The sequence below is a fragment of the Pseudopipra pipra genome, chromosome 5 (genome assembly GCF_036250125.1).
Source record: "Pseudopipra pipra isolate bDixPip1 chromosome 5, bDixPip1.hap1, whole genome shotgun sequence".
NCBI classification, from domain to species: Eukaryota; Metazoa; Chordata; class Aves; order Passeriformes; family Pipridae; genus Pseudopipra; species Pseudopipra pipra.
Genome location: NC_087553.1, coordinates 936,485 through 961,775, shown reverse-complemented (window position 1 = coordinate 961,775; position 25,291 = coordinate 936,485). Strand labels below are relative to the sequence as shown.

At 44.7% G+C, this 25,291-nt stretch overlaps 1 protein-coding gene across 2 annotated transcripts; it reads left to right on the top strand.

Moving 5' to 3' along the window:
- Positions 1–626: 626 nt before the first annotated feature.
- Positions 627–25,291, top strand: UPK3A (uroplakin 3A). 2 transcript variants are annotated; one of them, XM_064654062.1, is made up of 6 exons: positions 627–1,058; positions 18,908–19,063; positions 21,276–21,555; positions 22,720–22,802; positions 23,266–23,398; positions 24,214–25,291. In XM_064654062.1, the coding sequence occupies exons 2-6, from the start codon at positions 19,051–19,053 to the stop codon at positions 24,299–24,301; spliced, it is 597 nt and encodes a 198-aa protein (XP_064510132.1). In that variant the 5' UTR covers positions 627–1,058; positions 18,908–19,050; the 3' UTR covers positions 24,302–25,291. The 2 variants fall into 2 exon arrangements, with proteins under 2 accessions (XP_064510132.1, XP_064510131.1); XM_064654061.1 differs by lacking the exon at positions 627–1,058 and adding an exon at positions 17,567–18,165.

Below are 25,291 nucleotides of genomic sequence, written 5' to 3'. Positions count from 1 at the left end.
TTTCCTCAGTTTCTATGCTATAATACACTCATGTATTTCATTACCATTCTCAAATAAATCAGAGAGATGCTAATAGCTGCCATTAGGTGAATCTGATGTGGAGATTACAGCAAACCTAATCAAAATAAATGGAGATACTGAGGCAATACCAGAGAAGAACGTTTCCTTCCCCATGGTAGACAGCTGTGTGTAGTGGAAGCTGTGCTGAAGACAACGTTGGGTGGATTGCAGAAAATGTTAGGCTACTTTATAACAGAATCTGTGTAAAACAGCCACGAAAGTCAGCAGAGAGCTTGGGAACTATGGATAAGAGCACACAAAAACATGGAGAGACACATTTGATGCTCTTCCTGATCAAAGAAATGGTTAACTATTGGTTCCTTTCAGACTCTGAGATGAAATTTTACGTTTAAACAAAATTCCTTCAAAAAATACACATTTGTCATGACATCAGTATTTGAGCCACGTGGAAATAAACCTGCAGCTCTGAACTCTGGCTGTTTGGGAGACACTCATTTCCTGTGTGCTGAGAGACAGATGTATGATGGTTTGTGGTTTCTGAACAACTGAAAGAAGCTACAACACAATTTATCATCTCTGTGCATGTTTTTTCGCTAAGGAAGGCTGACAGAAAATAGCAACAAGTAAAAATGGCTGCATTATTTATTCTGCACTGGTCAAGTAACTCCACGGGAACAGTGCTGGACCTGGTTTAGAATTTCATCTCCAAGAATTCCCTATGTCTACAGTGTGTGTAACGTGTAGAAATACCACAAGTACCTCAAAACAAGCTGGTTCAGATTCAATGGCACTGCAGGCAGCTCTGCCTGGGCAAGTTCAGCTGCACTTTGTGCTCGCCTGGAAGCTGCTCTGCCACGTGTGCCACTGGAAAATGCAGCTGGCCCTGAGCAGCTGAGAACTGCCCGGGCTTGGGCAGCGTTTACTCTGCTGAAGAGTACAAGGGCTCTGCACATTTTCTCCCATTAACTGCTTATAAACCCAGAACCTACAATATCACCGGGAGCTTAGATCAGGGCTCGGCCAAACCTGTTCTCTGGGTAAGTGCACTTCACAAGGATAATTTTCCATCTTTTCCTGTTCTGTGACAGTCAGAGGAAACCGAAGTCAAGGTGCTGTCCTGCCGCTGAGGCTGGAGTGGGAACGCCAGCTCTGCCACTGCCATCTGCACCCAGCTGCCAGGGGGGCCTGCCAGGGATGGCTCAGCACGTCTCACATCTCCGCAGGGTATTCCAAGCGGGAAGTGCCTGTCCCTGCTCCGATATCCCCGCTGTGATGAGCAGCCAGGGCAGTGCCCGAGGACACCCCCCCTGCGCTCCAGGCACGGCTTTACAGGGATCACAGCACAGGCTCTGCAGCACCTCAGCCATGGCTGAAGGCAGAGAATCAGTCGTGCTGGCCTCCGGGGTTGTGGTGGGCTTTTTAATTCCTGTCTGTGCAACAGAACGGACCTTCATAAAAAAAGCCAGAGGTTTTCATTTTAGAGGTATTAAGCTCGTTCAGTGGTGAGATGCCTCACATATTCACGTACCTTCTTTTTATTGGCCCTGCTTTGAAGTTTAGGAAAGTATCAGTATCTTAGCTGGGCAGCAAAAAAGGTCAATTATTTAATGCAATGCCACAATGTCTTTGAAATGACTGCTTTAAAGTGATAATGTAACTTCTGGAATGACTGGTTTTTAGAAAATGACACCGAAAAAATCCCAAAACTGTTTAAACAAACATTCACAAGTGTACACTCTTTCCTAGTTGTTGCTCAGTTGATTTAGGACTGGGTAGGGAACAAATTTTCTGGAATATCTCTGGTTTAGATGTTGCAGAAACTAGGTATTCACCTAGTAAATATGATCTCCTGGAGAAGAGCTCAGCCTAAATTAAGTCTGAGGTTTTTGTGCCTGGACAAATGACACAAAATACAACAGAGGTGAAAAATATATAGTTCCTGCTCTCTCACATGGGGTATTCCAGATGAGCGGAAATTTGTTCATGATTCTTTCTGTGCCTCAGCCTTCCAACAATCAAATGAATATTTATCACAGATTCTATGAAAATGTGGTTATTTGTTTGGAAATAATCAGATAGTTATGGCGAAAACCATAAGAATTTGTGTAAGAATGCTGATTATTCCACGGTAGAAGGAGTTTGAATTCCTCAGGGTAAGACAGAGCTAGGCAATGATTATTGAAGATAAAACAAGGTATCAGTAATCATTCCATTTTCTGATTGTAATCCATCTGGTTTCTGTGAACACACTTAGGGTCCGAGGAAAAATAAAAACATGAGCTATAATTAAAGACTTTGTAATCTGAGCATTTCTGTACATTTTTGCAATCAAAACACTCTCCTGCTATAAACTTAGAGAATGCAATTAAAATAAACCAATCAAAGGCAAAGTTATCACACACATACCTTGCTTTGTGCAAGAGTACATAAAAGAGGGCCTTCCCTTTACAAAATAATAGACCCCCAAAAAAAGAGCAAAGCAGCAAAACCTCCTTGAAATGGATAATGGCTTTCCTTGGAGTAAGGTTTGAAGGCTGGGCTCCCAGCTGGGATGCATTGGCCATGTACCAGTGGAGCTGTGCCAGTCTAAAGTGCTAAGGGTCCAGCCCTGTGTTGGTAAATACCATAAATCTTTAATATAAGTGTCTTGGATGGTTATATTGTATAGTTATGCACTATCATGGCACGTACTTGGGGTTTGGCTGTTAATGAAGGTGGAGTGAAATTTCACAGCTGAATTTCTGAGAGCCTTATCAAAGTGAAAGCCTAAAGGACAGCTACAGGACAACACACTGCTTCTGAAATGAAGTTCACACTCTGTTGTAACCACCTTTTCCATTTTGAGGTTCTCTGCTCTACGCCACTCCTACAAGGACCCAGCACACTGTAATACCCCCCTTCAGAGGTCTGCCTGCACCAGGGAAAGCTCAGCAAGTGCACCCATAAATCAAGGTGACGCTGACTGTGGAGTGCACGTGCACACACACACACACAGAGGCTTCAAAAAACGGGGGAGGTCCTTTCTCTCAGCCTGTTCCTTGCTTTACACATCCCCAAATAGATCATGCAGGACTTGGCTTTGGAAGAGCTTTCCAGTTAGCAAAGTGGAAGGCTGCTGCATTCCCTGTGGGAAGCCCTGCCCTCAGTGCTGGTGTGGAGCCAGCCCTGCTGCAGGAGGGCCAGGACAGCCAGGCTTCCCAGGACTTGTCCCACTGGATACTCACTCTCAGGGCACAGTTGAATGGACACAGGCACGGGGCCTCTAAGCAGTTTGGGTTTGCCTGAAATGGATATCCTGAGCTGCATGGATTCCCTCTGGTCTGTACAGGGATCCAGCAGCCCAGTTGCACCCTTGTGCTCTGTTTTTTTTGTTGTCACTGTCCTGGTTTGATAATGACCAAGAGAAACACTTCCTTACAGTTGTCACCCTGAATGTCTGCCTTATTTCCTCCGTGGCTCAGAGATCCTGTGACTGGGAGATGGGATCCGGACCCGAGGCACTGAACCCCACAGCAGTGCTTCAGTTCCTTGCCCCTTCACTCCACAAGCACTTTCAGATCTTCAGCACTTCTCACTCCCCACCCTCTGCAGCCCCACTCATACCAAGAGTTGAAATCCTGGTTGCAGCCTGTCCTCTGAGGGGGCAGGGGGAGCAGCAGGCTCAGGGAGCCAGGCAGTGGCTGCTGACCCGACCCGGCCACCCCCAAAGGAACGGGCTCAAATAACTTCACCTTCTGTGAGCTCTCTCCTCTGCCAGGCAAAGCCACGGGGTATGAAACCAGCCAGAGACAAACCTGCCAACATAGCCAGCTCTTGCACGAAGCTACCAAAGCTTTCCTAAAATTAGGAAGCACAAGAAGGGCTGATTGTAGCGTGACTTACGTAAGCAATGAGGGTACAGAACAGTCAGAACAAAGTGATGTCACTCAGCTTGCACGACGTGTGGTTACATGCAGGCGTTGCTCTGATTTATGGAGGCACCTGCTGGACTCTAATTTTAGAATAAATACATTCTTGGGGTGTTTATGGGGGGCAAACACGTCTGCAGACATGCCCTGTAATGTTGTCATCCCTTCTGCAGGAATCCCAGTTCTGGCCTCTGCCAGTCTCAGGCTGGGTGTCTGTGTGTGTGTGTGTTTGTGTGTGTTTTTGCATGTGGAACAATATTCACTCTTTTTCTTATGTGCCTGTCTGAAAATGCAAAGTATTAGGGCAGAATACTTTTCTATGTGGGCTTTATTGCTTTATCTCTGTGGCTAGTAATTGCTCTATCACTGCATCAGGCTTTTCCTCTCTGAGATGAGATTCAAACTGTTCTAATGATTTCTCAGTCATACCTGGTGAAAAAAGCAGGACCTGTTTTTCACTTTCATGACTGTAAAAATAGAATTAAATAACTGAAGAAGTAATAACATAAAACCAGTCAAACCCCCCAGTTCTCTCCAAGAAACAAAAGCAGTGTCCAAGAGTCATATTTCAAGATAAGATCTGGCAGGGTATGTGCTCCCTTTTTATTTGGAAAGAAATTCCCAGATAGTGCTGTTTTTATGCAGCTCAAGAAACGTGCTCAGCCTGCTGCTGTGCAGCTTTTGGATTATTTCAGTTTCTATAAAAAGAAGGTGATCTCATCCTCAGTACTTAAAGATGTATCACCCTCTCCTTTCCCCTTGGCCCAGCACGAAGGGGAATCTGAATTTATGAAGCCTGGAGCGACTATGAAAGGATTGACCTGAATAACAAAGGCATTGGCTTTAACCCCTTCTCCCCTTCCAACCTACCCAGGCTTGTGTCCTGGCTCTCAGAGCAGCTGGGAACTGGGGTCCATGCAGGGGGTGAGTGGTGCAGCAAAGACTCTGCTCCAGAATCCCTCACCTGAGGCAGTACCTGGGGCAGACAGCGTGTCCCTGCTCAGCTCTAGGAAAAAGGAGGGGGATAGACCACCCTGTGCCTTCCCTGGATAGACTGTGAGAGCACTGGCAGCCCCCCAGAAGAGAGAGATTCTGTATTACAGGTATATATCCACATTTTTACAAACAGGAAAGTACAGTTTGAACCCCCAAGTTCCATTTTGGCCTGGTCACTGTGATTTGATTTTCAAAAGATCTGTGGCACATATTCAGGTCTGAGAAATGCTTAAGGTGCTTAGGCTTCCAAGGGCCAAGCTGTTAATTCAGGGGCCAGATACTAAAAGGTTTTTGGGCTCCAGAAGCATGTTGTTGCTAAATCTAATATGAAGATTTAAGAACCTGACACAGAACATTTGGCCTGAGGTTCTTCTCTTTGGCCCACGTGCACACAACAGGGCTGATTGGTGACACGCTGTTTCACCCTTCACTGCTGGCATTGTCACACCACAAGAGTATTTTTTTGCAGGGTCATTTAGTAAACTTAGTCTAGTTCCAAAAAGAATTTTTTAAAAATGTAGAAGGGGCACATGTTGTGTTGAGAAAAAAATGTGTGCAGAATACCCCTTGCACCCAAAGTGCAGCCCTTTGTGTATTCTAGAAGGGTTTCTCATGAAGCCAAAGCCTAAGAGGAGCGGGACTGGAATGCAGAGATGGCCAACAGTGCTGTACTCACTGCATTTCATAGCTAAATATTCAGCTCTTCCTGTCTTATCCCTGCTTTGTTCCTGCCTACCACTGGCAGCACACACCTCCAGCTGCAATCCAGCCCTGGTTTACGTTTCAACCCCTTCCATTGCACTGCTTCTCAAGAAACTCCTTAACTTCATCCAGTAGCTTTAAAATAGGCTAAAACAGATGGGGAGTTGTCCTGAACACAACAGATGTACTAACAAGAAAAAAAGGTTCCACTGTCCCAAAGTGTCCTTGTTTCTTTTCACCTGAAAAACACGAATATTTCAGACTTTCTAATCAGTGCAGTTTAGTCATCTCAATTCACCTCAGCCAGCACTATGCTCAGAAAGGTTGTCTGCATCAAAATTCATTTTCTCCTGCCCTGAAGCCCAGGCTCAGACCTCACTGCCATGTGCAGCACTTCTCATTAGGAGCATCACTGCTGATTTATTCCAGCAGAAGAGACAGCTCACATGGAAGGGTGGTTTCAAAAGAAATGATGTTATACTGTGAGCAGTGGGTGCTGAGGTTCTGATTTTGTTTGGAGAGGGAAGAGAGAGGCTGGGGACCACTTGCACAAAGCCTGTTTTCCCTTGGGTTCCTCATTACCTGCTACAAACACAGTTCAGAAGCTTTCCAAGCACTCCCTAAATGATGGAACTTCACATAGCAGAGAAATACACAGAGCAATAAGATGGTACTCAAATAATAATTGCAAATACAAGTATTTCACAGGTGTATAATGCCTTCCAGCAAGACCTTTCCAAAATGCCTTTTTAGCATTAACAGAATCTCGAATATCTCTTAAAGGAAGATGGGCACTGTGTCACCAGTAAGGGGTTTAGTGGTACAGGACAGCTGCTATATTCCCAATATCTAATCTAAACCTACTCTCTGTCAGTTTAAAACCACTCCCCCTTGTGTAATGTGGATAAACATTTCCTAAGGACATTTACTCAGGAGTAAACTTTGAAATAGCAAACTTTGTTCCTGTTTGAAAACAACAGCAACAAAAAAAGAAACAGAAATAAGTGAAAAAAACCCCAAAGAATAGTCAAAACTTTAATTTACAGTAAAGTGTCCAAATTTAAAAAGTTATATTACTGAAACATCACTTGTTGATTGTTGTTTTGTCTAGAGGTGCTTTGACATAGGAAGAATTGGGACTTCTTTTATACTGAGGGCAAAACCTCTCTTCAGAGCACTTGCCATGGATTTATGCATTGCTAAAAAACTGGATGCAAATATTTTGGGACAGGATGTCTCTTAAAACTGGCATTTTACTGTGCAAATATGGCCCCCCTGAAATGTCAGTAACCAGAAGGCAACTGAACCTGCTACACAATAACCTCCCCCCCCATTTATCATATGGTAGAATAAGTCTATTAATCAAAAGGTTTCCTAAATAAAAAAAAAAAAATATATGAGGAGAGGGTTTCCTGAATTATCCCTCCACCCTTCAAGGCAGTCATTCTCAGGCAAACTTAGGAGATCCCTCAGATCCTAAGGCAGCACCTCAGGAGAGGCCCCATGAAAACAGGGTGGTTTTGTGGTGGACTTGGAAGCTTCATTGACATGCAAGAGCAAATGGGAAACCTGGGATATAAACGAGGAGCCAGTGTGAGCCAGGTATTGTTGAGGGCCAGAGGGCAGGAGTCATCCCCAGGAATCAGGAGAAAGGCAACCAACAGCCTCAGAGAATCTCAGCTCATTTAGTGCAGCTTGCAGTGGCCCCTGAATCAGCACTGTTATTATCTGCAGTGTTTGTTTGCCATGAACACGAGAAAAAATGGGTTCTTTTCCCCCTTTTTCACAGTTTTTTTCTCCTTTATCACGGAGCGAGAATGATATTGATGGTGCATTTTTGAAAGTCATTATTAGCTTGTGAGCCACAATCCCTGTCTGAGACTGCTGGAAGCACACAGCCTAAGGATCACTGAGCTAAAGCAAAGACACTGATACAAGAGTGGCAGCAGCTTTCTCTAATTGCAGAAAGCCCAGAATACATAATGTTACATTACCTGGATAATGATTTTTTAAAATAATTGTGAGTCACACCATAAAAAATATGAGTCTATAATAGGTCTGTTCAATTGCCAGTTGAATAGAGAGCATAAAATGGCATGAAATGCATCTGAATTTTAAAAGAGAAAGAACTGTTTAGGATCCATGGCAAGTACAGTTTTAACTAGTCATGAGCTCTCATATTCACTGAAAGTACAGCCACCCCACACTTCTGAGAATTAGTTTTTAGCCACCTGGTGAGGGTGACTGAGCACTGGCACAGGTTGCCCAGAGGAGTTTTGGAGTCTCCATCCTTGGAGATACCAACAGAATATCTGGGCACAGTCCTGGGTAACCAGTTCAGGGTAACCTGGCTGGAGCAGTGGGTCAACCTCAGCCATTCTGCGAGTTAATATGGAACAGCAAGTTTTCAAAAGCACACTTTCACATTTCAAGTAATTATTTGCTCACCAATTAAGTGGGTTAAACTGTTCACTGAAGCCGTGTTCGCTTAAAATGCAAAGCTATGCCCTGCTATAAAAGTTTTAATGCCTATTATTTTCCTTGGATTTCATAGCACTTTGAGGTGTTCCAGACTGACACTGAAGCTGAAGCCTGTCAAAAGCTTTCCTAAAATATATGAGGTTTGGTGGCTTTTGCTATTCAATTATCTCCTTGATGACTATTCTTAGGGCAAAATCTGGTGGGGCCTTGGTTTTCTGGAAAGAAAACTTACTCTTTCTTTACTTTTACCTCAGTTCCTTAGTTCTGTTTAAGTCAGTTCTGTCTTTGCAGAAAACTGAAGGGGCCCCAAAGCCTGCACAGCTTGTGCCTGTGCTTAGGTCATCCTTGGCATTTGGAAGGAAGTGCTGTTTGACATGGATGAGAAAGCTTCCCCTCTCTCAGAGGGTTTTTAACTGACTTTACTGATAACCTTACCAGTTCCAGCTTTTTGTGACTGCTTTCTTTTAAAGCTTTTCCTCTTTACCTGAAACTGCACTGGGTTTATGTTTTGTAAGGCTTTTTCACAGCTCTGTTTGTGATGTGAGTGGAGTTTTGGCTCCAACTGTTGAATCTCCTTGTCAGCATCACTGGGTTTCTGTGCTGCTTGCCAGTGTTCCATCTCTGCAGGGTGATTTGTACACAGGCTTGGTTTTTTTCTGTTTCTTATTTTTTCCTTTGTTTATTTGTAACAGGTCTTCCAGTTAATATAAACTTGCCACTCAGAACTCTGCTTTCCTTAATAAGCAATTTACATTGTTGACTTTCAGAAGCCTCTTCATCTTTCCTGACAATGTTGACTCACATGTTTGCTTGTTTTTCCTAGGACTGTTTTTTCCCAAATTATGTTGTACAGGGGAGGTTTTGCAGCTTCTTTTTCCAGAGGCATTTTTGAGACCTTTTAGAGACATTTTTGAGGCTTCAGCTTGCACCTCTTCCTTCATACAGCTTTCTGTCTTCACTCAGCAAACTTCAGATTTGCTTGTCCAGAAAGATGTTGCAAGTGTTAAGGCTTCCTCAGTATCAGCACAGCAAAGATTACATGTATTTGTGAAGGTTATCCCACCTCCAGCTACATCCCACTTTCCCTTTCCAGAGTCAGGGATACACTCTAGGGCTCCAAACTTCCAACACGATGCAAACTTTTCCATATTGTCCTGCCAGAAAATGTACACATTTAATTCATACAGCAAGCTCAGCCAGATTCCTTATCCAGTGTGAAAACTAGAGCTGCTCATCAAAGTACCTTGGGAAGTGTTTTGGAGAAAAATGACTTGTCATCAGCCCTGACCACAGACAATCTAAGGAGCTCTGCAACTTGTCAACAAAAAAGGTCTTCGACAAAAAATATCCCCAAAGAGTAACCTTCCCTCAGGCCTTGTCAGAGCAAATTAGTGGCAAATGGACAAAGTCCTGAGCAAGATTCTGCTCAGGAAAACGCTGACCAGGAAAAGGTGTGTGGTGGGACTGAAGTGGCTGAAAGCTCCTCACAAAGCAGAGTGATCATTGCTCCTGGCACTGGGGTGTGAGAATTAAGTGCTGAGGGCAGTGTCTGTGGCAGACACACCTCCCTGCAATGCCACTGCACTTCATCACCCACTTCAGAGAGCAGAGGACAAGAACAGCTTGGCAAGGCACACGCAGAGAATAATTACCAGATGCTGACTCAGGCATGAAAACAAGGCAAAAAAGCCCTCCCTGAATCATTCTGGAGAAGCTGACAGAAAATGGCTGTTTTGAGCAGCAGTTCAGTCATCCAGCTGTGCCAGAAATATGTCTCCGTAACAAGATGTGAAAGGGCTGGGATGTTCCATTGCTGAGATCCCAATTAGCTGAAATGGGGACAAAATTGGTTAATACTTAAGCTGATTCAATCGACCGCCCTTAAATTGAAATGCCAGACTAGTAATCATTGCAAGCATGTTCTCAGCCACGCAGTCGTGACAGCCTGAGGCTGAGCCAGGTCAGGGGATGCATCCAGGGGAGTTTATCAGGAGCTGGTTGACACACATCACTGCATTTCTGCTTTGGCTTCTCCCGTGTCTGCCAATCATTTGTGTGCTGAGAATTTGCAGTGATGTCCCCATCAGTGCCCTGCCTGACCACCACTAGCACACAGAAAGGAGGATAAATCTCCTACACACCAAGAGCAAAACCTTTTCCTTGCATTTTTCTGGGGCACCAGAGATGTAGGCACGTGGCCTCTCTGCTAGTTTTTGTGCTTATGAACTCACTGAGCTGGAATCGTCCTCTCAGCTCACACCACCAGTGTCCTTAGTCATTCAGTCTGGCTTTACAGGACCAGCCTGAAGGAACTGGGAGAAACCCAATGAAAAAATTACAAATAACTTGTCAGTAAGAAGCCTTTCTCTCTGAACCAACTGGTTAATCCTGGCTCTGTGTCTTTCCCCTCTCAGCAGCTGCTGCTGTTTCACTGTGCAGTTTGCAGCCATAAGATGAGGGAAAAAGAAGAAAACTTGTAGACTGACAAAACAGTATCTTCATACATAAAATAATAGAATTCCCCCTCTTCAAAATATCTTTTAGCTGTTTACTGCAGGTGTTTGAACATGAGGAGATCATGGGTTGTGTACTCAGTAATGTATCTGAGCTCTTCTTGTGTTTAATTTTTGACCTCATTGACGTTTTATAGAAATGCACCAAATCACCTGGATGTGCCATTACCCCTGAGAAATATTGCATGTTTATTGGTATCCAGCCCAGTCAAGCTTTGAGAAACTATTAGAGGTGTGACATGTTTGTTGTTCAATTCCTCAACCCCTATTCTTCACTCACCTGAACTCACAGAGTGCTGTGGCACAGGTCTGCCTGCTCTAGAAGATGTTAGAGCTATTTTAAGAGGTATAGATGTCATTTTTTGAGACACATAGGGCACTACCTATTATGCTTCCCCTGATATTTTCAGTTATGTCCTCATTAAAGTATTCATTCTGAGGTTTCAAGCCCATGAGTGATATCCCTGTGGTATTGCACAACACTATCAGACAGACAGCAAGTAGCTTTCCTTCTACATTATCTGATTGTTCTCCAATGCATCTTCCTAAATTCTCCTTAAACTAGAAAGTGACAGGTACTACATGGAAGATGAAGCTTCTCTCTGCCAGAATACCATTCCCTAGAGCAGATCACTTAGCAGAAGCCATTTCCTGTTGTCTTCATTTAATTACCTATTCCTTCTCTATTAAAGACAAAACATCCCATTTTAAAGAGCCACCCAGTGCAGTGCAGAGCAGGGGGTGCTTTGCTGGAGGGCCTGCACTTCTGGGCTTTGACTCTCCTACTGACTTCCTCTGCCTGTTGGGATTTGGTTTGCTTTTTTAGGTCTTACTGAGTCACTTTCTTCTGTCACCTTCTCTCTGCAATCTCAGTCCAGACTGTGCTTTAAAACAGACTCTTAATCTGGGCATAGATGATAATTAAAAATAGGTTCTGGGGAAGTGAAGGGCAAAAAGGACCTTTACATGCACTGAAAGGCAGGAGAGCACGAGCAGGGCTGCACAAGGTCACCAGGTAAAATCTGACTGCTCTGTTCCCTCTTCACCCCTCCACACAGTCCTGTGGCACACACAAAGAGATGACTTAATTTGATTTCACAAACCAACAAAGCTTGGCTTGCCTTAGTAGATTTTGCTTGTCTTGTGGAAAATCTTGACACTGTACTCACTTCTGTTGGTGCCTTCTGTGTTTTGGTGCTAAAAGATTTCCCCATGGCAGAGATCAGACTGCAACTCTCCAGGCTTCTGTTGCAAAGCCCTTTTGCATTTTCCTGATCATTTTAATAGGCCAAATTACAGCAAAATATATGTTTTGTCCTAACCCAGATGCTTCACATTATCATGTGACTTCAGGGAGCAACAGCTTGGGAAGTGTCAGAGCTGAGTAAGAACATGTGAAAACAAAGGGATAAAAATAAAGCAGAAGGGGAAGAAGACTAGGTGGAAAAAAAGAGAAGAAAATACTTGGTCTTTTTAATCACAAAGAAATAAAAGGCAAAATAATACAATAGTGACTACAAACTCACTATGACCTGCAACTCATCCCTATTACACACAGTTTTAAGGTATAAAAGTTGACAATATGGAAATATCAGCTAAAGTGCCAGTCAAAAGCTGCAGCTGCTTAGGTTCCAAAAGATGAACACATGTGAAGTTGTTCTGATGTGCAAAGCACCCATGTCATAACCAAACACCAGTAGCTGTGCACAGCTACTTGCAAAACCAGAACAGCCATTGGGAATTTCCTCTGGCACTGCCAGCTGAGGAGATGGCTTGAGCTGCTGCTGCAGGCAGGGTGGACTGCTCCAGGAGGACCTAGAGAAAGCAATATTTCTTCCTAGAGAAAGCATTCAAGATTACTTTGAAGCTGAAGCTGAACGAACAACTACTTTTCCTCAAATTACGTCACCTCTAGTCATTCCTATTGGAAATAATTTCCCTGGATAATGTCTTCTTAATTAAAAATCAAAATAACAAGGTTCTGCTATCCCTATTAATCCCAGGCCACGCTCTACATATTTTCCAGATTAAAATTAATATTCCTTTAATTCCCTTCCTCAGTATTGTTCAGCAGCAGGATTCTTTGATTGCCTGACTTCTTCCTTCTGGTGCTTGAAGTGCCCAAAGACACTCTTGGCACAGCAGGTACTTTGGCTGCACTGCCTTTGAGCTGAAGATTTGGAATTCAGTTTTTCCTCTACTGACTCTGCAGAGTATTCCCTCTCTTCCTGAAAAGTACATTACAACCTTATCTAGAAAAACTCACAGTCAAAGGCAGTGTCTCTAGAGAACAGATGAATAGTAATTTGTTTTGTTAGGCAATGTATAAACCTCTAAAAATCATTAATTAGAAGAAAATAAAAATGATTGTAGCTAAAGGCCAACTGTTGCTCACCTCAGAAGTAACTCCATTAGAGTAATGGATGTGAAATAAAGTGAGATACATTTCCTAAGCAAAAATAGAATCGGATCCTGTACTGTGAGGAAATAAATTCTGAATATTAAAGGTTAAAGCCTGAAGAATAATATCTCTACTGGTATAAATTCAGCTTTTGTAACCCTTCCAGTACAGAGAAATGGCTGGATGAGAGATGACACTGATTTAGATGGTACTGTTCTCAGGTGACCTGAACATTATTCTTGTTCAGAATCCTGGAATCATTTAGGTTGCCAGGCTTCATGTTCCTTCCCGCCTTTCTCACAGATGAGAGTAAGAGATGAGATCACCTGGTCTGTTCCTCCTGCTGAGGCTCTCACACGCTGGAACCAAGTCCTCTCTCCATGCAGCACTTTGGGACAAAGTGAAATCTTTGCCATAACGAGTTGATGGAATGTTGTGCAGACATAGCTTCCAGTGGTCTCCAGCATGTTGTGCAAATATTTCAGTAGAAACACCCCCCAATTTCTGCTCACAGAGGATGACACGAGCTGTCTCCGTCCCTGCCTCCCAGCGGCAGTTTGCTCTGTGGGGTCAGTCCCTTCCTCCCGGTGATTTTTCGGTCCTTCCCCGGTGACCGCTGGGACGAGGTTTCCCTCCCTTGTCCCGATGGGCATTATTTGCAGCTGGCTGCACATTTGATCCTCCCAAGGTCAGCTTGTGTGTTGCTTTACCTCCACCATTACACATTTTTTGCCAGCTTTAGTGTCACCTGCAATGTCCTCAGCAGTGCCCATTCCCCGGCACAAACGGCAGTTTCCGGCTCCTTGCACTCGGGCCACTTCAGCAGGGCTGTGGAAGAAATTGTTATGTGCAAATGAAGTGACAAAAATGTTGAAACTCCTGCCCTACATCACTGGAATGCACCCATAGGATGCCCCTGCTGTGCACCAAAGATATGTCAGTTCTCACCTTCCAGACCTTTTTCTGGAGCTGAACATGTTCCAGGATGTTTTTATAGGTAGCAATGACACAACCATGTGTGAGCATTGAGCACGGAAATCTTTAGCCACCAAATGCCTTGGAAGTGCAAAGTATGAAAACACCTATTAATTTTCTCAGCTAATCAATTCTTGTGGCCTTAGATACTACTCCAGAAAGACTGTTCTCCTAAAACGAGTGTGTAGTTTCTTTGAGGAAAATGATCTCTTAATTCCATAGGCTTTTCTGACCAGAAGGTTTTTTCCAATTTAGAAATGAAGCACCTCTGCAGCCAAACTTTTCCCCTTCAAAGATACAGTTAAAACAATGTTTGATATTCCCAAGGAGTGTTTTTTTTTTTTTCTCTTTAGATTTTCAGGTGTTTCACTGTGGTAATTTATTGCTTCATTTAGTATTAAATTGGACAAGGGATGTTTATTTGAGGCATTAATTTGTTGAGATCTTTCTTCTGTTGATCAAATTGCTAATGTGTAAAATGCAATGTCTCTCAAAGAATCTTTTAGGTGTCAGTGCAAATTAATGAGGTTGCTATTTCTAATAGAAATGGTGTCAAACTATGATGAGTCTATTGACTCTTTTTTTTCCTAAGCAGCAGAAATTCAGGGGTTTTTACTTACTCCATACAGCCCTTGAAAACTCCAAAGCATAAGGAAAAGAGTGGAAAAATCGAGGCAAGATGAGCCCGAGGTGGCAACAGAGGCACAGAGAAATGTGCCAGGCTTTGTTTAGTGCAGGGGGTGAATGTTATCAGACACTCCCTGTCTGCTGACAAATTCTGGGATGCCTGTGCCATGTTGTCGCATTTTTTAATGCTCTCTGCGCTCCTTCCCTGCGATGGTTACACTTTCTGGGCTTCCCTTTTGTTTCTCCTCAGCAAACAAAATAAAGAAATCGCAAACGGGGAAAACAAAGAAGCCCCCGATGCTCCCAGACCCCAAATGCGGAGCAGGCACCGAGTCACCCTTGAGTCCGCCAGGTGGCAACGCGGTGTAAGGAATTCCCTCCCGATCGAGCAGCTCAGGGGTGGGGAAGGAAGAAATAGTTCATTTTCTTGAGGTACGAATCAGTTACATATGTTGAAATGCTGCCACTGTACTGAATGGGGGTTTCCAAGGGAGACGTGGGCTTTCTCTTCCCTTGTTCTCCTTGAGTTTAAGTCAGCAAACAAATCAGAGAACCACGGAATCAATCGAGTTGTAAAAGACCTCTGAGTTCACCGAGTCCAACCTCTGACCCAGCACCACCTTGCCAAGAGTCCACTACCCCTTGGCACCGAGTGCCACAGCCAGTCCTGCCCCGGACACCTCCAGGAATGGTGACCTCGCTGCCTCCCCGGGCAGCCCATCCCAATGTCTAATCACCCTCTCCATGGTGGAATTCCTCCTGATGCCCAGCCTGAATCTCCCCTGGCAGCCCATCCCAGTGTCTAATCACCCTCTCCATGGTGGAATTCCTCCTGATGCCCAGCCTGAATCTCCCCTGGCACAGCTCGATGCCGTTTCCTTCCCTGTCCCTTGTTCCCTGGGAGCAGAGCCCCACCTGGCTCCACCCTCCTGTCAGGGAGCTGGACAATGATCAGCTCAATCCTGAGCCTTCTTTTCTCCGGGCTGAGCCCCCCCAGCTCCCTCAGCTGCTCCTCACAGGACATGTGCTCCAAACCCTTCACCAGCTTTGTTGCCCGACAATTAAAATGCATATTTTTCTTTCAGTTAAAACATACAGTTTTTGTCTTCTGCTGTGTAAACATCTAAATTGAGCCATTTATAAAAAGAAATAATATCAGCATGAGATGATTCTATGATAATGCTCTTTCATTTCCTTGAAAATTTTGTTGTCATGGAGCAATAAATCCCAACTGAGTCCAGAGGCATCTATAAATGACTCCAGAATTGCCCACAAGGCAACACAGAGCAAGAAAATTGTCATTGTTGCTTAACTGAAGACATAGGAGTTTGCACTGATGTCTTCTCTTGCACTTCCTTCAGGGAACACTGGAATTATACTGAGGTTCCCTTTGTTCAGGGTAACATCCTTTAAATCCAGACCAGCTTCCTTGACTTCCGTGCAGTTCATGTGGATTCACACAAATGTAAGCAAGGATGAGGTCTGGCCCTGATTTAGGACACATCTGCCAGTGCAGATGGTGCTGAGAGAGTTCATTGTCACGTTCATTGTCTACCTTTGTTCGAGCCTTTTTTGAGCATGGAGTGAACTCCACAATTTTAGAATCTTACAGGCAGTTTGTCCCTCCTGGCTGGGGAGTTCTGCTACAGGATGGGCTGGTACCCAGCTGAAACATGATGGCTTAGAAAAACTGCCACATGGAAAACTGGGTAAAACTGTCACCCTGTGACCAAAAAACCCCCCAAACAACCAAACAACAACTAACCAATCAAAAAAGTTCTATCTTTAAATCAAAAACTTCCTTATGATCAACAGCCTTAAGCAGTTGATTCTTAAAACTGGTATCTTTTTTCCCCTGTTTGTTGTTTTGATGCTTTAGAAAGTGCACGAGGGAGCAATGCTTTCTAACCAAAGTTGGAAGAGTATTTTGTACCACATGAAAGTGGCTTGCATGCCACAAAGTAGAATATTTCTTTTTATTCTGCCATTCAATATGTCCTGCTGTCTATTTTTTATTTGATTAGGCATATAATGTGTCTATTTGCTGTCCTAAGGGGAAAAAAAACCACTGCTGGTTGCTCTGGAAGGGTTACTTGTCTAAAGAATTCAGGATCTGGTTTTACAGGAAACTGTTTAGAGAAAGTATTGCTTTTATGATGGAGAAAGAGATATTGCTGTTGTTAAACTCTGCTTTACTGTGGAGTCAGAAACCTTACAGGTTCTGTGCATCATTATGTGCTGCTTTAAAGGATAAAAACTCTCGAGCAGAGCAGCACCAAGCTTGTACAACTAACACCACAGTGCAAGTGTTACAAACCAGATTCCTGGGAATAAAAGAGAGAAGGGTAAGATCTTTACTGGCCTAATCTGATTTACCTGAGTACTTTTGCCAGCACAGGTTTAGAGTACATTGTAGAGTGTGAAGGAATAATACAACTCCTTCTTATTCTACAGCAGCACAGATCCAGGGTGCCTCCTGTATTCCATATTCTTCCTAAAAAGTTGTGTGAGAGCAAAGTCAGACCAAACACACTGAGGATGATGTGCAGAATTCGGAGGGCAATGAGACACATATGGGGAGGAAATTGCATTCTAACCATTTGATTACACATTTCAAACAGATTTCTGGGGCCCACAGCCTTTATACCCACAAAGGAGATGGATTTGGGAATGTAACCTGGGTGATGATACCCATGTAAATCTGGAGTTGCTCAAGTGACACCACGTTAGCCCCACTAATTCTGTAAGACCTCCCTGATACTTTCTTTTTCCTCTCAGCCTATTTTAAGTGGATGATTAATAATTTTTTAATTTGAGCTCTTACGTAATACACCATTTGTAACAGCAATTACTCATCAGGAATATTCTCAGCTGAACAATTCGGTCCAACAGGTCACATTCAGATTTCCAGTGGTTCTGCTCCTCATGTAGTTGTCCTGAGTCATATTAGGGTTAACCAGAAGCAGAAGGCTCGTGTTTTTCAGGATGTAACCCAGAAAACAATTCAGAAGGCAATTGTAACCTCACTTAAGGCTGCTCAGATGAGAACCATCCATGGCACAGACTGAATGCAGGGTTCAGATATTCAGTTCCAAATTTTCTCTACGTGAGAAGTTTCACAAGTTTTTAGAGAGAAGGAGGTAAAGAGCCAAGCCAGCTATCAGTGATTTGGGTGGGGAAAAACCTCCTCCCCTTACACCCACAGCACTGAGAACTCCAGTGGTACCCATTATCAGGTAGAAACAAAAGCTGCAACACCTTCCTCACCTGGAGCAGGTAAGGGCTGGGGGATTGGCAGCACCTGAGCAGAGGGGGCACTGAGAATATAGGGAGGTGCTGAAGGGGTGGGCAGCTTCTGCCTGCAGGCACCTGGTGGGGACAAGGAGGTGTGGCTGCCTGCAGGGAGGCAGTGGATGTGGGAGCTCTTCAGCAGGGGCTGCATCCCAACAGTCTTTCCTTTTGTGGAAGTTTCTGGAGGGCTCAGGCATGGGCAGCTCTTGGATTGTAGTAGCATTTTGCTGCTTGGGACAGCTGTGTGCAGGTAAGAAACATCTATGTGCTGCCTCTTGTCTTTTTTTGTTGCTCTTCTTTGTGCCTGTTTCTCTTAGTTTTTTGTTTGTTTGTTTGCTTTGTCTTGGGTGTCTTCTCTCTGCTGTAGGACCTGTGTTGGGAGTTGAGGGATTCAGCCCAGTACTCTGCTGGAAGACTGTTAAAGTTTCCCTAATGAAACTGGGGGGAAGTGTTTGACATTAACTTCCTTTCAATACCACTTGCTTTTTGCAGTGCTTCTCCCAGACAGTTTTCTTTTCTGCAAGGCTTTTCTAAATCTCTTGCTCTGTATGTTAGTAAGTTTGGTCTTGAAAACCTTATTAACACTCTTTTCTGCTAAAGGGTTGCAGAACTGACTGTGCTGGTGCTGCCACTGGAGGAGGCTGTATGTGGGACCTTAATTACAGGGATCTGAGTCTCTCCTGTAATGATGCCTTGACTGTGTCCCCCTGAGCTGATGTGGCCCTTGTGTTGGAGAAGCAACATCCTTTCCTGCTCTCACTAAATCCTTGGGTTGCCCACCTTGCTTTAAAGCAAAACCCCTAACTCAGAATGCCCCAGGGCTGGTTCCTGCTCAGCTGCAATTTGCATCCTCCCCTTTTTATGCTTCAGTGTTGTTTGTTAGAACAGCCAGACCCCTTCTTTCAAGTCAGAGCTTGCACAGGGAGAAGAGAAAGATTTTCTGGTTTTGTTGGTTTCTTTCAATATGCTTTTTTGGTAACTTTGTTTTCCAGATCAAAGGCTGAAGCCTCAAATTGCAGCCCCTCAGCTTGCTACAAACAATCCCACTCTTACTACAGTTGCTCTAGAAAAACCTTTCTGTGTGTTTGACAGCTCACTGCACCCAAATAAGTCTTACTCCATCTACTTGTATGCAATGAAGGAGTCAGGTACGTGGCATTATGGCTCTCCAGAAGGTAACTACCTGGTTGACCTTTGCATGGAATCCTTCACAGCTGGATGGGGATGAGCCTGAACAGGGAAAGGAGAAAAATCTGCCAGCCCTTGCAAGGACTAATTAATTGATTTATTTTTTAGACTAAGGCAAGTCATGCTAGACCCGTGGTCACAGATGCCTGGCCCATGGCTTCATTCACAAAATGAATTTCATAAGTGCTTGGCAGTGGCCAGGAGCTGCTTCCCCTGATCCCTGCTGCTCTGGCAGGCTGTTGGAATGCTACCTGGAGCTGCTCTGTGAGCTGGCAGGAATAAATGCCTTCCTTATGTCACACCTTCCTCCCTGAATGTCGGATGCAGCTTCTTTTTCTGAAGGAATAGGGACCTTGAGGGGGCAGCAGTGAAATTGGACAACAGGCAAAAAGCTCTTGAATCTTTCACTGCTGGTTGTTGCCACTCTGGACCAAGTGGAAGGAGCAGGCCCTGGGTGGGTGGAAGCTGTGAGCACAGAGCCCATCCCAGACAGCTGGGTGGCCTCCTGAGACCTGCCCTGTGCCTGGAGGGCACAGCTTGGTGTGTCTAAGCCAGGCTACAATTGCAGTAGAATGATGTAAGTCTGACAAGTAGATACACCTGCAAGTATGCTTTGTGTTGGAAATGACATCAGCCAGCCCAGATCCCTGCACAGTTGGGTGAATCTGTACAAAATGGGCTCCACACACAGAAATGTCTAATGCTGCTTTGAAGGCAAGAAGATGCAAACTTGTTACTTGACAGACTGGGAGGAATTTTGTTTGGATTTGTCTCTGGTCTGCAGGGAAAGACATTGGCTCACCCTTGGATGTCTCCTGGAGCAGGGAGAAGGAAAAATTTTAAAAAACTTAATTTTCTTAACACCTTATGCTCAGATCTGGTAAGGAGATGCATCAGCACATGAGAAAGCTTGAGGATAAAAGGATTTCTGAAGAAGTAATATGTAGCTTTTGGCTCTATCCTTAATGTTGCTATGAGACTTGATCTACCCACTAAGGTTACAAAACTAAACAAGCAAACAAAACATAACAAACCCCAGAAACCCTCCCATGGAAGCATCCTGTTTATGCATCAACTTTTGTTCACAGAGCCAGACTAAGAGTTATGAAAGTGGACACTGGGAGAGCAGGGAAACATAACTGTGAGAAGGTTAATAATGTGGAGAAACAAACCTAAGGGAAGAGAAAGTCTTAGGTAGTATCTGTTTTCCTGCTATTGGCTCCCACTGAAGGGAGGGGTGTCAGAACTCCTCTAACTTACCACTGACCCTTAAGTTGTATTTCGAACCTGTGCCAGAAATGTGTCAGTTTTAAAACAGGCTAAATTTCACATTGGATCATAGCTAAAAACTTCTCACAGCACTTGCAGGAACTCTGCTGCAGCAGAATGCTTCCAGGCAGAAATGGTTCCCACTGTACCACAGCTCTGGAAAAACTGGCACTCCTGTGCTGCTGACAGCACTGAACAGTTGGAGGGGCTCTCCAGAAAAAATTAACCTGCAGTTACAGAACTTGGGAGCATCCCTTGGGACTTGTGCCTTGCCTTTGCAGCAGGGAAGGGCTGAGAGGTGCAACTAAGCTTCCAAAGCCTGCTGGATGCAGAGTCATGCTTTGCTGGAAGCTGGGAGGGCCTTCAGACTCCCCTGGAAGCACTGGAGTGCCTGGCTGGCCAGGGATGGAGGTACACATGTGTTCCTGCAGCCCCTACACCATGCAGGTCTGGGATGGCTCCAGCTGCTGTGTGACCAGAGGCTGAAGGGTTTGTGTGCCAGGAGACAAGAGCTGGGACTCAGGAGCTCTGCCTTGGCTGTAGGATCAAATCTGGAACGGCAGGATTTACTGGATGTGAATTAGAGCCATGTGTGGGAAGAGCAGCCTTTGCCACCCTCCTTCCTGCTCCATCACATTCTCCTGGGAAAAGAGGAATTTTGGGAGGGTAGCTACTGGCAAATATTGCTCCAAGATCCTTCACAGTTTGAGGGACAAGTATGAAAACTTCACCAACAACTATGCAGGAAGGGGTGGGATCATGACACAGCCAAACTGGTAGCTCATTTTTGGTTTCTCTTGGGAGTGTTCTGGGGTAGAAGAGCAAGATGCCAACCAAATAGAGGGTGAATGGAAAGGGCTGGACTTGTTTGGACAGCCTTGCTAAGAAGCCTCTCTCCTGCAGCAGGTGCCATGAGCTCCCTGGTGACTGAGGGCAGCAGCAAAGCACTGGACAGCACCTTCCAGCAGACACACGGGGGGCAGCTCGGGCCCTACAAGGCTGCTGCATTCCATGTGCCCAGCTGTGCATCCCCTCCCAGGCTTGTGGACGCAGGAGATGTCAGCAAAGTTTCTGATGTCCTGAAACAATACCTCTTCAGAGTTGGGGATGATGGGACTTGTCTGTACGACCCGAACTTCCTCGATGTCTGTAACCCTCCTCTCGCACCAGGCACGACTTACAGGTATCCTTCTTAGCTCTTAAAAGGTGATTGCTCCTCTTAAAACACAGTGGGATGCAGCACTGAGCCTGTAAGCTCCTCAGCAAAGGTAAAGTGTGGATTACAAGCCCATAACTGAAGTGCTCTATCACAGGTGTAGCCATGAAGGTGGCTGGCTTTGCTCTAGCACCTTGCAGAGGGTGCTCTGTGGTGCCCCAGCAGGGCCGAGCTCTGCCAGGGCAAATTCATGGACCACTAGGAAAATTCCTGTGTGACCTGCTAGATCTACTTCTATGTAATTCTGTGACAGCACCTCATTTGAAACTGCTGGTAGAAAAGGAGTTTGACTGGAAAGTTGTCGAGATTATTCACCATGTATTTTGTATTAGATGATTCTGCTGAACTGCAGATGTGCATCTGGCTCTGCTTGCTTTGTTCTGATGGGATTCTGGGCAGCCAGAGTTCTCCTTGTTCTCCAGCTCCAGGAAGCCCCTCATATTGCTGGAGACTGCCCAGTGAGGGCCAGGGAGCTTGCAGACTTGCCTGACCCTGCTGCCTGGTGAAACCAGCCATCCAGGGAATTGGGGCACCCTGACAGCCCTTACCCAAACACTCGTTTTGCTGTTGCCAGCTATTTAAAACCAGAGTGAAAATGGCAGTCACATGGAGCCATAAATGCTTCTGAAAAGTCTGTGGGCTCTTAGTTTTGCAAAAAACTGTCTTCTCTCTTCATTTCTGAAATCGTGGACTGGAAATGTAATTTCTTTGCCAAATCTGATGTTGGCCTGGTTCTTCAACAGTCTCCTCTAGCAGGGAAAGTGCCAAAGGTCTCTGTTGTTGGACAAAGTCCTTGACCTCCATATGGAAATCAGAACCACTTGCTGTCCTAAATAACAAAGCTCTTCAAACAGGGAATAGCAAGCTGGGGAAAACTGTTGTTGGGAATCTGTCATCTGCCAAGGCTCACAAGAACCAAGTGCAGGCTGTGCATGACAAAACATAGAATGCTTTTCCATAATTAATTCTATCTGTTCTTTGTAAGGTCTCTGGAAGTAATCAGCAGCCTTTGACTGTCTCCACCTAATGCTTTGACAAAACCTGAAGACTGGCCAGCTAATCCAGCAGTTTAAACCTGGTAGTGAGGGGGCCATTACCAATACCTCATTTAACACTTTTTTCCCCCTGCAGGTTTAAGTATGTCCTGGTAGAGAGCACTGAAGGGATTGTGAAAGACCAAACCCTCTGGTCTGATCCAATCAAAACCAGAAGAGGTAAGTCTGGCTTTGCTCAGCTCCTTCGAATAGCTGTGCTTGCCTTAGGACAATACTGCTCTAGGAGCAACAGCTAGTCCTTTCCTGAAGTTTTAGCAATTCTTTTCAGCCTTTCAATATTGGAATAGCTAAATATGGAATAATTTTCTACTTTTGTGTACTTCAAAACAATTCTTTTAGTAAAGATAAGGTTTGTATCTGCAGTTTGAGATTTGATGCAGATCATGGTATTTGGTGCTGTTGACATTTCTCAGGAATACAGATACTTGCCCTCATGGCAAACCTGCTGAGCAGAGCTCATAAACTTTAAATACTGACGTTGAGTCTTAAACCTGTTTCTCATAAATCACTGATGTCTTCAGGTACAGATATAATCACTTTGCCTCTCCTAAATCACCAGCTTGGTGGGAGTGCTCATGGTCAAAAAGAGATGACCAGGAACATTCCTTCCATGCTCTCCTAGTTAAACTTCCCTTGCAAGTTGACACCTGGCCTGGCCGCAGGAGCGGAGCCATGATTGTCATCACATCCATCCTGAGTGTGCTCCTCTTCCTCCTGCTTGCTGGGATCCTGGCTGCTGTGTCCTCAGCTGTCATGTGAGTACTGAGCACCCCACAGCTTGCACTGAGAGCCCCCAAGCCCTGCCACCATCCACTGCTGCTGCTCTGGTCTGGGATGGCACACCAGTGCTGGTCACATCTTGAAGCTGGTAACGGGAAAATACTCTGTCACCATGACCTACCCTAAGATCAGCAGCTCTTGGAATTATTACACAGCTGTAAGGTTACTTAAGCCAGACTTTAGTAAGGACTGCTGGAAAAAAAAACCCAGTGGACTTGCACCTACTTAAAGCTTGTATATTCTTTCTCACATGTTGCAGCTTTCCATCTATTCAGGAGTTGGGAAACTCTTAAGGAGTGCAGGAATTCGTAAAGATTGCATAATATCCTAATTAATGCCTTGACTTTATTTGGCTCATGCCCAGAGGAAATAAGTTACCCCTTGCAATAAATGAGTGAGGCTTTGCTGGAGCTGTCTAACACAGCTGTGCATGTTTCCCAGCCTGGTGTGCCCCCTGCCCAGGGAAATCCAGGAGGCCTGGTTGATTCCTAAACTGAACTTTGGGATGGAATTAACTCAATTTTAGGAATAGTGGGTATTGGGGCTTCACCCTCTTTCAGTCACTTGAAAGTGATGCAAGTGCTCTGGGTTCACTCAGCTCTGCCAGGCTGTCCTGGGTTACAGATGGAAAAGCAAAGGATGCATTGCAAATGTTCATTTAAAAAATAAATCTATGGGCCTCTGAGGTGCTGAATGATTTAAGTACCAAATTTAAGCCTTTGTGAAATGTGCTGACAGTGAGCTCTGCTCAGTCTCTACTGGAACTTAAAGCCTTTCTCTTGCCCACCAGGAGACCAGAAGGTCCTTCTGCAGAGACCAGGTGCACCCCTCAGACTGCTCAGCCAAGTGACCCAAGACCACAGTTGGGCTCTGAGTGACCAGCCTGATTCCAGCCAGGATGGGACTGCAGCTGAACTGCTCCATGTGCTGAGACCCACAGGACTGTCTCTTCTATTCAACATGAGTCCAAAAAAGCTCCAGAACACAGCCAGGCAACAGGAGATGAGCAGCACTGATGAATTAAGGACAGCTGTTTTGAAGTCTTGCAGTACATCATACCTTGTCCTAATGAGATTTGATGTAGTTAATCACCTTGCATAGCATATAGCACATATGAACAGTGAATATCAAATGCCTGGAATGAAGAAAAAAATCCTTGAGACCCTTCAGGTCCAGGAGTTGGTCAGAGGTTGTCTGATAGAGACATCTCATCTGGAGTAAGCATCACTGCAGCCCTCACCTGCTCCTTGCAGTCAGACAAACAGGACGGAGCTGGTTGTGTCTGTGTTCCTCCAGAGGAACTGATGAGGAATATGTACTGCTTTATTTTCCATTGATGCCAAATTCAAAGCCCTTCTTTACACCTCTTGAGTATGTAGAAGCAACTGTCCTGTGGTAGCAACAATCTGGGATAAGCACAAAGCTGTCACTGGTTATTCTCTTCCTAGTTTTCAGTAAATTTGTTAAATGGTGTCAGATAATAAATAAGGGTTCTGTTCTAACACAAGTAGTTTGCTATCACTTTAATTACTGGGTGGCCTTTCACTGATGCTTATTTCAAGGAGGGGGACTTATTCTCTTTGGATTATGAAAATTAAAAAGTCTTCTGTCAAGAGTTGTAGCTTGGTGACTGCAAGATGGGGCATTTTAAACTTCAGGACTGAAGGGATTTGTACCTGAGCTCCTGGTGTTTGGGTTTTCTGACTACAGCATGGTAAAGCTCCCCTGCCCTTTCTTTTCAGCTACATGAGGGCTGAAGGGAGAAGGGGGAGGTGAGTGCTGTCCTTCTGACTAGAAATGGATGTGCAAGTACCTGGGGTGATGGTTTTTTCTGGAGTTTCACTCTTTTTTCTATGCAATCCTGCTTT

What these genes read in the sequence shown, in the direction of transcription:
- UPK3A (XM_064654061.1), top strand. Translation starts at nt 18,111, where the DNA reads ATGGGCAGCTCTTGGATTGTAGTAGCATTTTGCTGCTTGGGACAGCTG. An exon ending in CTTGGGACAGCTGTGTGCAG is followed by an intron (nt 18,166 to 18,907) that starts GTAAGAAACATC and finishes TTTGTTTTCCAG; the next exon opens with ATCAAAGGCTGAAGCCTCAA. An exon ending in GCTGTGTCCTCAGCTGTCAT is followed by an intron (nt 23,399 to 24,213) that starts GTGAGTACTGAG and finishes CTTGCCCACCAG; the next exon opens with GAGACCAGAAGGTCCTTCTG.